The 13473-nt window shown below is 40.2% G+C and overlaps 1 protein-coding gene across 9 annotated transcripts in view; it reads left to right on the forward strand.

The window, feature by feature from the left end:
• SPTAN1 (spectrin alpha, non-erythrocytic 1) overlaps nucleotides 1-13473 on the forward strand; it is a 46297-nt gene that overhangs the window by 15549 nt on the left and 17275 nt on the right. For 6 of the 9 annotated variants that reach the window (XM_042052618.1, XM_042052616.1, XM_042052620.1 and 3 more), the window contains exons 11-30: nucleotides 143-280; nucleotides 712-822; nucleotides 1275-1352; nucleotides 1527-1682; nucleotides 2029-2233; nucleotides 2364-2545; nucleotides 2794-3037; nucleotides 3359-3481; nucleotides 4195-4412; nucleotides 5156-5248; nucleotides 5580-5714; nucleotides 6135-6283; nucleotides 7615-7674; nucleotides 9823-10021; nucleotides 10592-10696; nucleotides 11222-11245; nucleotides 11599-11634; nucleotides 12644-12691; nucleotides 13022-13113; nucleotides 13276-13420. In XM_042052618.1, coding sequence (XP_041908552.1) covers nucleotides 143-280; nucleotides 712-822; nucleotides 1275-1352; nucleotides 1527-1682; nucleotides 2029-2233; nucleotides 2364-2545; nucleotides 2794-3037; nucleotides 3359-3481; nucleotides 4195-4412; nucleotides 5156-5248; nucleotides 5580-5714; nucleotides 6135-6283; nucleotides 7615-7674; nucleotides 9823-10021; nucleotides 10592-10696; nucleotides 11222-11245; nucleotides 11599-11634; nucleotides 12644-12691; nucleotides 13022-13113; nucleotides 13276-13420 — 2541 coding nt within the window. The remainder of the gene's footprint in view (nucleotides 1-142; nucleotides 281-711; nucleotides 823-1274; nucleotides 1353-1526; nucleotides 1683-2028; nucleotides 2234-2363; nucleotides 2546-2793; nucleotides 3038-3358; nucleotides 3482-4194; nucleotides 4413-5155; nucleotides 5249-5579; nucleotides 5715-6134; nucleotides 6284-7614; nucleotides 7675-9822; nucleotides 10022-10591; nucleotides 10697-11221; nucleotides 11246-11598; nucleotides 11635-12643; nucleotides 12692-13021; nucleotides 13114-13275; nucleotides 13421-13473) is intronic. The other 3 variants (XM_042052619.1, XM_042052625.1, XM_042052626.1) reach the window with 1 other exon arrangement.

Consider the following 13473-nt stretch of genomic DNA (forward strand, 5'->3'; position numbering starts at 1 on the left):
AGATTTCATTCTTTACACAGGAAGTCATTTTCAGTTCAGTGCTAACCACTTTTTTAGAGTGACAATTTGATTTTACATCAAGATGGAAGTGAACTAGAGTGTTAAATAAAATTATTATATATTCCTCTTCCCAATCGATCAGCTGACCATCCTCTCAGATGAAAGGTCTGCCTTGCTGGAACTGTGGGAGCTCCGCAGACAGCAGTATGAGCAGTGCATGGACCTGCAGCTTTTCTACAGAGATACTGAACAAGTTGACAACTGGATGAGCAAACAAGAGGTGAGTGCAAAGCTTTGAATGCTCCAGATACAGTGGACTTTAATTTCTGGGTAGTCTTCTGTAGGCTTAAGTAGTTGGTATTGCCTACTGACAGTGCCATAAGCACCCACTAGTGAGTGGGTGCTGTGCAGAGTTATTTATCTGTCTGCCTGAAATGGTGCAATGGCTGTTTCCATCTAATGCTGAAACTATGAACTGTGGCAAGTGGGCTTGATGTGGCTTTTGTGTGTGTTAACTCTTGTAAAATGCTGGTTGAATAAGAAGATGGAAAAAATTATTGGCTGTTAGAAGCATAAAGCAAACACCATCCCAGATGTCATCTTTTACATTTCAGTAATAACATATGGCAAGAAATATCCCTGGCTGTGCTTGAGCTCACTTAGAGCAGCTGAGTATGGAAACATAAAAATGTGTTTGTGTCCTTACTTCAGGCATTTCTGCTGAATGAAGACCTTGGTGATTCTCTGGACAGTGTGGAGGCTCTTCTGAAGAAGCATGAAGACTTTGAGAAATCCCTAAGTGCCCAAGAGGAGAAAATCACAGTAAGACATTGGCATTGGTCATCACTAAATGGGCAGGAAGTGAAACAAGGGCATTTGTTGACTGGGGAGGAGACATTGCTGGAGGATAGTAAAGGATGGGGTTTGCTTTGCAGAATGATCTGCCGAAATGTTCTGTGGGATGTAACAGGTATTGTCTCTAAAACAGAAAATAGTGGAGAAAGTATGGGATAGGGCTTGGCTTTTGTCTCAGAGCCAGGTAACCTGGTGCTTCCTTATCAGACCAGCACACAGATGGATGAAGATTTGTCAAAAACCTGCGCTTTTCCACATGGAGAGGATGAGGGTACAGAGAGAAAAGGGTGTAAGGATAGATCTGCTAATGGCTTTCTGCCAGTTTTACTGTGATAAACTTTGGGGAATTGATGTACTAAGCAAATTTGCATAAGCAATTTCTATTACACCAAATAAATGGAAACTTGTTTTCCCTGTAGGCATTAGATGAGTTTGCTACTAAGTTGATTCAGAATAACCACTATGCCATGGACGATGTTGCTACACGCAGAGATGCTGTAAGTATCCTAAATATATTTGGACTGTGGACTTTAAATCTTGTTCTGCTTTATTATTTTACATGGTATGACTTCAATATAGAATAAGTCAGTGGAGTTGTCCCAAGAGGGGTACAGTGGTGGTACTTACAAGCTTGAGGAATTTAAAAACCTTTTACTTTCTTTTTTTTTCAGCTGCTAAGCCGCCGAAATGCCCTTCATGAAAGAGCCATGTACCGCCGTGCTCAGCTGGCAGATTCTTTCCATCTGCAGCAGTTTTTCCGAGATTCTGATGAGCTCAAGAGTTGGGTTAATGAAAAGATGAAAACTGCAACTGATGAGGCCTACAAGGTAAGCACAAAGATGAATGGTAGAATGCTTTTAAGGCGGTACTGGAATTAATGTAATCAGTCTAATGATACAAAGCAACATCAGCCAAAATGTTGCTGATAGTCGGTGGTATTAATAGCAACAGGAGGAACTGTAATTTCTTCCTGACCCCAAGGGGCATTTTTCCATCATGCTGTAATCATGCCTATCCAATAGCTTAAGAATTCTGATTTAAGGCATATTTTTGGCACCAAATCCTCTGGTGACATCATGACATGTCTCTGAAAGTAGTCCAATTTCAAAAATTCTTGAGACCTTTGGGTACTGATTTTGCATTGAAATGTTCTATTTCTTTCTTCATCTGTAGGATCCATCAAACTTGCAAGGTAAAGTTCAGAAACACCAGGCTTTTGAAGCAGAGCTGTCTGCTAACCAGAGTCGTATTGATGCCCTGGAGAAAGCTGGCCAGAAGCTGATTGATGTCAAGCACTATGCGTCAGATGAGGTGGCATCTCGCATGAATGAAGTCATCAGCTTGTGGAAGAAGCTTCTGGAGGCCACTGAGCTCAAAGGTACGACTCGCTCAGAAGAATATGGACAAATTTCTAGAGAGTTTAGCTGGGAGAAGACCGGAAATGAGTTAACTTCAGTTTCCACTTCACTTACCTTGTCCTGTTCTCCTCTTGCCCCTGTCTCCGTCAGGTATAAAACTGCGAGAAGCCAATCAGCAGCAGCAGTTTAATCGCAATGTGGAGGACATTGAGCTCTGGTTGTATGAAGTAGAAGGACACTTAGCTTCTGATGATTATGGAAAAGATCTTACTAATGTTCAGAATCTCCAGAAGAAACATGCCCTGCTAGAGGCAGATGTTGCTGCCCATCAGGTAAGGGAAAAAATTTTTATTCCTGCCTTTCCAGATATGCTCAGTCAGAGACCTTAGCAGGTCTGGTTTTTTATAATTTTTTTAGCTTTGGGTTTTACAGTTTGCTTATCAAAAATAATTTTGAACTGAAACATACTTGTATGTCTCTAAGAATAATATCTTTATGACTTTAATAGACATGAGCTTCTCAGTCACTACAGCCACCTCACAGAACTTCTGAACTAATGCTGTTGCTGGATCAATTTTAGGATCGGATAGATGGCATTACCATCCAGGCACGCCAGTTCCAAGAGGCTGGGCACTTTGATGCTGACAATATCAAGAAGAAACAAGAAGCTTTAGTGGCTCGCTATGAAGCTCTGAAGGAGCCCATGGTAGCTCGCAAGCAGAAACTCGCAGATTCGCTTCGCCTGCAGCAGCTTTTCCGTGACATTGAGGATGAAGAGACCTGGATTAGGGAAAAAGAACCTATTGCAGCTTCAACAAACCGAGGTTGGTCCATCCTGGTATCTCTAGGATTTGGATGTCAGAATTGCTGTGTTATAAATTGTGTCTTTATAGAACATTCCCTGAAAATTTCAGAACTGTTTGCTCTAATTAACATTGTACAGAGTTACATATTTGCCGTTGCCCCCGGGTCTCTGTTGTGTTGCTTATATAATTCCAGTGGTAACTTAGTTTCCATAGTGCTCTGTCTTCATTGTTAAGAGTTTTCCCTCTGCAAGTTTGTGTAGCGCTGGCTACAGCTGCCTTGAAATTTTTGTTTCATCTACTGACTCTGATTTGGCTGATTAATTATTTTGTATCTTTCAGGCAAGGACTTAATTGGTGTCCAGAATCTGCTAAAGAAGCACCAGGCTTTGCAGGCAGAAATTGCAGGCCATGAGCCTCGCATTAAAGCAGTCACACAGAAGGGGAATGCTATGGTGGAAGAAGGTATGTCTCAATATTTTTTAACTCTGGCACAGTCCTTTGTTCTCTGGCCCAGCACAGTTAAGAATTACTGCCTGTTTTTATCCTGACAATAGACAGGTACCTACTAGCAGGATGAACTCCTGGTCATCCTTTCACCTGAAAATAAAAATAGGTTCCTTGGTGGGAACCTGTCATAATTTTCATAGATCTCCATCTACTCTTGATGAACACTTATTTAGCAATTTTCTACCTATTGTATTTAGTCTCTGTAATTACATCTGTTAAAGGGTTCTATCAGAGGTACATAACCATGATGCGAGAGAAAATTCTCTACAAAGACAAATTGCTTTTAAATAAATAGGCATGTTTATTTCCGACTGGGTGTTTTTAACATGAAAAAACAAACAAAAAAATCCTGTAGGTCTGCAATAATATCTGTCTGCTGCCAGAACTCTGGAAGGAGATGACCTTTCCTGTTTCATCATTGAGAAATGTTATGATATGTCTTGTTTTATTCCTAATGATTAAGATATGCTAGTACAACTTGATTGACAGGTTCAGTGTTTTCCAGTCTGAGGCAAAAGGACCAGCTGAGTTGTGTTTTTATTATTCTAGTCTGAATAGGCTTTAAATTGGTCTAATTTCTGTCACTTTGAAGAACTACAAGTAACCTTTTAATGTGTATTGGTTTTGTCTGCTGAAGTCCTTCAGTTCCCTGTGCTCCTGTTCCATAGGACACTTTGCAGCTGAAGATGTGAAAATCAAACTGAACGAGCTAAACCAGAAGTGGGACTCTCTGAAAGCCAAAGCATCTCAGCGTCGACAGGATCTGGAGGATTCCCTGCAGGCTCAGCAGTACTTTGCTGATGCTAATGAGGCCGAATCCTGGATGAGGGAAAAGGAGCCCATTGTAGGCAGTACAGACTATGGGAAAGATGAAGACTCTGCTGAGGTACTTGAGGTTCTTGTTTAAACCAGTTCTGCCTAAGTACAGTGAGGATTTATCCGGTGGTAAAAAAATGAGCTCTGATAATTTCAGGATTCTTATTGAAGAGGGCAGATTCTTGCATCAAGAAAGATTTTGGCTCTTAGTCAAAAGATGACAATTTTTCCTGTGTCTTAGTTGTTATTGCACATGAAATTCTGCTGCTCAGTATATTAAACCAACTATGAGGAAGCTTTACCTCTGTATTCACTCTTTTACAGGGTTTTGTTTTTTTAAGTATATTGAAAATAATATCAGCAAATTCCTCATGGGATGAGCATTTCAGCATGAGCCTGGTTTTCAGCAGTTCATTAGTCTGGAAGTAATTTTTTTTGTCTGGAGTTGTTTTATTGGTATCATTCTGCAGTCAAACACCACGTCCCAGGCAGTGCTGACTGACAGTTTATCAACGTGAAGTGCAGTTTAAAGGCACACTTTAAACTTACCCATATCACTCTGGAAATAGTTATTTCTGGTCAGAACAAAAGAATGGAATGTTGCTGAGATAAGGCAGAGGCAAAGCACCAGGAGCATTAGGACCACTATCTAGCCTGTGAATAAATAGAAGTGATTATTCCCATGAGAGTCACAAGGCTGGCAGCTCTGAAAAACCCACATTCCCTGTGTGTGGAGTCAAAGTATATATTTTAAGCAGAGGCATATTTGTAAAATGTCAAGGTGTGCATGTTGTTGCTATCATCCACTTTCAGGCTCTTCTGAAGAAACATGAAGCTTTGATGTCTGATCTCTCCGCTTATGGCAGCAGCATCCAGGCATTAAGGGAACAGGCCCAATCGTGCAGGGTAAGGAAAGATGCTAATCATGTACCTAAAATTCATGGATCAGCAAAAGGTGAAAACAAAGCTCAGTAACAGTTGTTGGTTTCGAGAGGTTATTGAAGACTGTGCCTGATTTTCTCAAAAAAAATTGGCAGTCTGTTTTTATAATCGTAAGACAGCTGCATTGTTTTGAAATAAAACAATTTAATGTGGTGGTTTTCAGGGTTTGAGCCCAGACAGCACCTAAACTGACTCTACAGTAGCTTTAACTACAGCTGAAGTCTATTCTAGGACAACTACATTGATTATAATAAACATGGAACAGCTCATTTTTTCTTGTGCTCTATTTTTTTAGCAACAAGTTGCTCCCACAGATGATGAAACTGGAAAAGAGCTCGTTCTGGCTCTCTATGATTACCAGGAGAAGAGTCCCCGGGAGGTGACAATGAAGAAGGGAGATATCCTCACCTTACTCAACAGCACCAACAAGGTGGGCTCCAGCCTCTTGCTTTGCTGCTTTGCTTGGCTCCCTCAGTGCTGTGCTTTGTTTGGTTTTGGCACATTTAGCCCATGTTCCCATTCAGCACTTCAGCTGAACCTCTTCACTTCATTTCCATCACTCCTCTACAGCTGCCAGCTTTTCCAAGACAGGGCACATGTCTGTGAGAACTTTAATTCCCTGATGTGGAGGAATTTTTGGCCAAATATAAGGGGAGACATGGGAGTAAGATCTCTATCTTCAAGAGGCAGTTTGTTTGAAATTATCTCCATAACAAGAGCAAGCTGTTGAGAGCATCACTGCTTTCCTTGTGTTAATAGAAGTCTCTGATCTGCAGCATTCAGTTGCCCAGCATTCTTTATGCTTGATGATGGCCTCACAGTGGTTGCTTTGTGGTTTTCTTCCTTCCAGGACTGGTGGAAAGTGGAAGTCAATGACCGTCAGGGATTTGTACCAGCTGCCTATGTGAAAAAACTGGATCCTGCCCAGTCTGCATCTCGAGAGAACCTCCTGGAGGAGCAAGGCAGCATAGCACTGCGACAGGAGCAAATCGACAACCAGTAAGATCTAACTGATGAGATATGACACCGCCAGCATTAGCTGGCTTGGCCTTTGCTTCACAGATGCCACCTGCTTAGGTTAATGCTTCTTACACGAGGGAGTAATTAACTGGAGCAAAACAAAGGGCTCCTTTACCAGAGGCCCAGATTCAGTTATTTTATTCTTACTCTAGATTTTCTTGTTGCTTTTCCCATTTTTAACTGTTAAACTCATGACACTAGAGCTCAACTTACTGTCTGACTTGAGTATTTTATGTGTTCCTTTTGTTGTTGTACCTAACTACTTAAACTTGTTTGTGAGATATATATGTCCTAAGCAGCTCTTGTATATGTAGTTGTCACTTCTTAATGTGTGATCTATTTTGAAAAGCTTTCTTAAATTTGATTCCATAAAGTACAGTGCTCTCCCTATACAGGGCTGCCTCTGGAGGTGCCCTCCTTACAAGCTGGGGCTACTTTGCTTGCTAGATCATCACTTTTTTTTCTGAAATGTGGTGCCAGTATTTGTTACCATTATAGGAGCTAAAACATGTCCCCCCTTCTTTTTTTTTTCAATTTTTATCATCTGTTTTGAAAGTGCAACATATCGTTGGCAAACAGAAAACTGCAAGGCTACTTGGTAATGACCTTCTTAAAGCACATGGTGGCTGAAGATTAATTCAAGCAAGGGCTGTGGGTGATAGCTGTGAATGCTGGCTCATCTTATCAAGCCACTTGGAAGCCAAAGCTGAAATTTTTCTCCCATCTGTTTGTGCAGCTACATTGTCGTTCTGTGTGAGAATTTGCTCCCACTCAGTTGTGTTGAGTCATCAGTTATTACAGTGACATGCAATAATTACTAGCCTTAGCTCTAGAATTAAAAAACTAAAATAAAATCACACAAAAAACCCCACCAACCCATAACAAAACCCCTTTTTATCGGCACGACAAAAAGATGCTGGAAAATTGTGGCACATTGGTCAGGATTTTAATAAAATAATTCCCTCCATGGGTTTGCATGTGGCTTTTAGTAACTAGAACAGGGTGCCTTATTTTAGAGCCAAGGAGTGGGGACCACTTTCTAGTTTCCAATCCCATGGCACAATAATCAAGAAGTGAGGAGACCTTATAGAGAGAGCTCAACTGTACTGCTGAGCTTTCCTTACGTGAATTGTACTCCTGGTCTGATTTGCTTTGTTTGCTTCTGAACAACACCTAATTTTTTCCATTTAAATGTGAACTCTTACTCATCTCCTACCACAGACCAGCCATGGATGGAGCTGCTGCTTTCATTATTTTTGTTAATCTGACTAATTTTTCGCATGCATTTGCTGTGCTCCCTGTCTGTGCAGGACTCTCATAACTAAGGAGGTCGGCAGTGTATCTCTGCGTATGAAACAGGTCGAAGAACTGTGAGTAGGATTAGCCCTTTCCTAAATCATGCTGTCTCCACACTGTCACTGTTCATCCTCCCTTTGTTTCTTTCTTTGGGAAAGCTGCTCCAAAGAGACATGAAGGAGGCAATTTCTGCAATGAGGATTAGTTTAGATGAATGTGGTGGTCTGTGTTTCCAGCTGCTTATCTTGCTGGGCACCTCTGTGCTGCTAAATTGGTTCATGTTTATTCCATCACGCTGATTTTGCTTACCAAAGAGGCTTTAGGTCTATCTAGACTGTTTTCCTTAAAAAGCATCTCCTGCATTTTGTGAGGTGCAGATAGAAATATTAGTTTGTTTATATAAATATATACAAAATACATCTACCAAGTATTGCATCACATCTAAACGTCTTAAGAGTTTGGGAAGGGTGGGGCTATCATGGTTTATCACAGAAAGTAACATTTATGCTGGATAGTCAAAAAACATTATTTATATAGGGTGATTATTTCTTAATTTTAACATCAACTAGATTTTGAAACTTGTGTTCGTGTCTCCTGGAAAAGATACCAAGTTTGCATTATACAGGTGGAAGTTACTGGGAAATCCAAAGCCACAGTGTTTATTGGCTGTGCTTGTCTTTTCATAGCAAATGTGTTTCTTGAGAATTAAAAGTGAAACTTTTATGTAAATCTCTCAAGTGTTGCAAAGCAACTCTGAGGTAAGGTCTGCTTCTAAAGGAGTTTTGCCCCAGATCCTCTATGAGCTTTACAAGTATTTAATAGCTGACATTGTTTGCTGAGGCAAACAGCCACAGTTAGGGCTGGCTTCAAATCAGTGTTTTCCTGAAGTCAGGGTAGAAAGTTTCTATTTAAGCCTAATATGAAAGATTCTTAGTTCCTTTCTGCCCAGCCTTAAACTACAATAAACAGGAAGCCACAAAGTCTCAGCTTCCATGGAAGGAGAGCTGGTTTATCAGTTTGGTATACAGACATTACAGCCCAGGATACTGAGGATTATTTTAAGGAGACTTTGTCATCTCTGAGCTGTTGGTTAGGAAAATGCTCCAGGATTGAACTCCTCAAGCTGGGGGGTTGTAACTGCTCAGTATGTGCCCTTGTGCTTCAGGGTGGGAAATGAAAACATCCCCATTTGAGGCCCCTGGAGGTACCTCAGCAGTGTCTGGTATTGTTTGACTTAACAACATCAGAAGGAATATAGCTTAATAATGAGAATCTATTGCTGCTGTTGATCACTGCGGTAGACCAATGTTCAAACTGATTCAGGACATAAAAAACCCTTCCAGATGCAGAAAAAAAGTCTCATCTTCTGGAAGACTTAAAATAAAGGAACATGAGTATTAAGAGTGTGGCTTTTCTGAAAGCAGGTTTTTAAAATCCAGGCATTATTATGCATTGCTAGAGAGATTTGTAACTCAGTGACTGCAAAACTGCTCTTGGCTTTTTTCAGCAATAGCTTGGGAAGGGTCTTGTAGGATCATCTGTGTCTAGTTGATTACAAGGTGGTTTTAAATAACTGGCTGGTCTTAAGAGGTTTATTTGCCCCTGTGCAGACCAATTTAAACATTTTTGAGGTTTCACTTTTTGTCTATTCTAATGTAAATGAGGAGTAATATCATTGATATTGAGAATTCCACAGATATAAAAAGTGCATGTGAAATGAGTTTCATGGGTTTTTCGGTTGAATATAGGTGTGTTATCATATAGATTACCCCTTAAACATTCAGCAGATTTTGCACTGGAAAATGGCTAGTGAGGATGTTTATGTTCTAAAGCTGGGAGGCCAGTGGATTTTAGTAATCTGATGACAGACTTGATGTACTCTAGGAAAATTATCTCTTGGCAAGTAAGAGCCTATGGAGTCATTCCTGCCCTGCAGTGATACTGAGGTTTAAGAACCTACCCCAGCCTAGGCTGTGATTTGGGTTTGCATTTGCCCAGTGAGGCGTTGCATGTGGGAGTTCCCATTTTGGTGTGCAATCCATGTGGAGGAGAGGCATGGACAGTCTTCATTCCCAACTACACATGAGTAGCTCATCCTGTAGCAGAACAGGGCATAAGTTCAGAGTTTCTCCATTTTTGGGGACTCCAGTACTTGGGAAATTCCTGTGATTGGACTCAGTTCCATCTGACTGTTTCCTGCTTTCCTTTCCTGCTTGTCCCAGGTATCACTCTCTCCTGGAACTGGGAGAAAAACGTAAAGGCATGTTGGAAAAAAGCTGCAAGAAGTTCATGCTTTTCCGTGAAGCCAACGAGCTCCAGCAGTGGATCAATGAGAAGGAAGCAGCACTCACCAGTGAGGAAGTGGGTGCTGACCTGGAGCAGGTGGAGGTGCTGCAGAAGAAATTCGATGATTTTCAGAAGGTATGTTGTGATGCTGCATAATGTGTGTGTTAATTTTGGCCTTTCCCTTCAGGCTTTCTGATCATGTGTCCATGACAATTCTTTATAGCTGAGTATGAAATATGGCTTTGATTGGACATAAAAGGTCCATAAAAGGTATATATGAATTTTTTCTTTCATTTTGTGAGGCTAGAGAGAATCCCACATTCAAGTGTCTTCAGTTTGATTACATTGCCCAGGTTGCTCCGTGCTTCCCAGCTCCCAGAGAGCTAAAACCCTCTTTCAGCACTTTGCAGTATAGAATCTGCCAAGCTTTGGAGGAATTTCAGTTTGTGTAAAGCATAGCCTTCAGTTAAGCTATTCCTGTTGAAAGGAAAGATGCATTTTGGTTTCCATCTGTAATTTCCCTGAGATGGGGGGGGGGGGGGGAAACTGGCAGCTGGGATTCCCTGGCGTAGGCTCTCTGGGAACTCAGGGCCATTGTGCTCAATTCCTGCTGTTCACACACTGGGCACTCCTGGTGAGCCACCTTGTTCCACATGTTTTGCATGGGTGAATGTTAATGCTGGGATATTTCCCTGTTCTGTGTAGGATCTGAAAGCCAACGAGTCACGCCTGAAGGACATAAACAAGGTTGCAAAGGACCTGGAGTCAGAAGGGCTGATGGCAGATGAAGTACAAGCAGTACAGCAACAGGTGCTCTTTTTCTCTGCCTTAATCTAATCTAAGAAGCAAAAGATTTTCCTCCTTTCTTTTGTCTGTTGTCTTTGCCTGACATTGCGAGATTCAGGCTGTTCTCTAGTGTGGCCATCCCAAGAAGACCTTTAGAATTGTATTTTTTAATAATGCTAGAGCAAATTGCAGCATCTAGAGCTTTTTCCTTTCTTTTTTTAGGAATGGAAAGTCTTTACAATAATATCAAAAGTCATGGAGAATCCACACATTAACTTCATATAAATTTGAAATTTAGCCTTTATTTATGTGCAGGAAAATGGGTGAGGAATGCTAGGGAAAAAGAGAAATAAAACAGAGTGCAATTCAGAGCGGAGGGGATTTGTGGGTTTTCTGTTTTGGTTTGGATTTTTTAGGGCTTTTTTGCCAGCTTTTTACATACTTGTGCTGTAAATAATTTTATCCTGTGCCAACTAAGTATGAAGCATGTTGGGAAAAACATTCTTTCTGTTAGAAAATAACAAGTTGTTTGTCCTGTCTTCTTTGCAGGAAGTCTATGGGATGATGCCCAGGGTAAGTGTTAATTTCTGAGGTGGATGGAGTGGCAATTGTAACAGGTTTGGGATGTACAAAGAGAAGTTCAGCCATAACTGTAGTTCGTTTCCATGATGGAACTCACTAATGACTTTGAATGGACATTCAAAGATAAGATAATCTTTGATTCCTTTGTTTCCTGAGTGTCTTGCCCCACATCACAGATCTAAGCAAGCAGCATAACCCAAATTGATACAAATACTTGCATGAAAAAATGTATTTACTCTGTTAAGGATTGAACATGGAGATATTTTCAAGATTTTTTTTACTGTATTCTGATAGTTTTAGATTCTGTTTTGTATTTAAAGCTGTTTCTTCACATTTTCAAACAGGATGAAACTGATTCTAAGACAGCGTCTCCTTGGAAGGTAGGTGTCATTGCTTAGTAGCACACAACAAGAAAATAAAAAAAAAACTACAGCACATCATCTTTTTTAGACCATTTACTTTTCCTGTGCCATAGAAATTGTCAACAGCCTTATTTTTACCTCTCTGCTACAAAACTCTGTTTAGTTTTGAGTTTGTACTATGAGGGTGATTCCAGTTTCTGGCCAGTAGATACTGAATAATCCCTTGTTCACTTTGCATGAGTTCTTTGCTTTCTGCTTGCTACAACAAAATGTTTTTATTCCTCAAAGTCAAAACCATTTATGTCAATATTCCTTTAGTAAGGGATATGCTGTATTCCATTAGTCACCACCAGCTCATTTTCTACAATAGAAGAAGCCTTTCTCCATTCATTAGAGGCCTACAATGGAAGAGCTGTCACCTACTAAAGCACAATAATATCTTAAATATTTTTAAAATTATCTAACATTGTGTTTTCCCTAGCATTTCATTCTCGTGTTTTATGTCTTGCACCTACTCTGTTAGACTTAAAGCTGCTTGTACATCTTTTAAGTTGTGTGAATGTGGGGAAACCAGGTTAGTATGCAATATTTTGGCAAAAAATGCAGCCATGTCACCAGGAACTGGTGACTTTTAAAGTTTTTTTTTTGCAGATTATAAACATGTACATCGAATTCTAAGAGTCCCATAGTAACTTGGCAAACTATGACTAAGATTTTGGGGTTTTTTAAATTCATGTATTGAATGTTACCTTTAAATTTTCCTCTTCTTTGCCCTCATTAAGATTTGTTTGCTTCAGTTTACACTAATAAGACAGTGCTCGCTTGTGAATTCTGACTATTCTTATTTTGCTCTATAATACCTTAGGTATTACAGCCAATTATTCTCAATTGCTTTTGTTATTTACTTAGATTGTCTTTCTTGGTGGTTTCTATTTGGTTTTTTTAAGGACTTTTCTTTCAGTCTGGTTTTGCTTTTGGTTAGAGTTGACTTCAATGCTATATTTTTTATTTCTGCCTTTTCACACAGTCTGCACGTTTGATGGTACACACTGTGGCAACCTTCAACTCAATCAAGGTAATTACACAATTTTCTCTGACCTGATTTAGAAGTTGTGAACATTTTTTGCCCTCCTTTTCCACAGTCTTTGTCTTTCATTAAGCTTTATAAATTCTTTTGAATCAATGTATTGAAGGAATGTATATATTAGTATATACAGCATTTGCTTCTCAAGTTACATCACTATCTCATTGTATACATAAAATCATTTGGTTTTACAGCTCAGGAGAAACCCTTAATATTTAACTAAGCTGTCGGAATTTGTGCATTCTTCTGGAATTAAGCAGAATTTAGTAACCTTCACCTGTAGTGAAAGACCAATCTTGACTTTTCATTTCCCTCATCCAGGAGCTGAATGAGCGCTGGAGATCTCTGCAGCAGCTGGCAGAAGAGAGGAGCCAGTTGCTGGGCAGTGCCCACGAGGTCCAGAGATTCCACAGGTGAGGGGTTTGTTTGGTCTTGACTCAAATGCTTTGTCTGTCAAGAATTCTAAAATATAGTGGGACCTGTTCTAAACAAATCATATTCAACCCCCAGCTTGTTCAGTGGAGAGGGTGGTCTTGGTTTTAATTCTCTTTTTGCCTTTCCTTCCTTCAAATCAGAGATGCTGATGAAACCAAAGAATGGATAGAGGAGAAGAATCAAGCATTAAATACAGACAACTATGGGCATGACCTGGCCAGTGTTCAGGCTCTGCAGCGCAAACATGAAGGCTTTGAGAGAGACTTGGCAGCTCTGGGAGACAAGGTGAGATTCTGAGGAAGAGAACCCAAAAGCTTTCTTTTTATCTACCAGAAATG

Source organism: Corvus kubaryi, unplaced genomic scaffold, assembly GCF_017639235.1.
Source record: "Corvus kubaryi isolate FWS band 111438036 unplaced genomic scaffold, C.kubaryi_AGA036_p1.0 78, whole genome shotgun sequence".
NCBI lineage: Eukaryota > Metazoa > Chordata > Aves > Passeriformes > Corvidae > Corvus > Corvus kubaryi.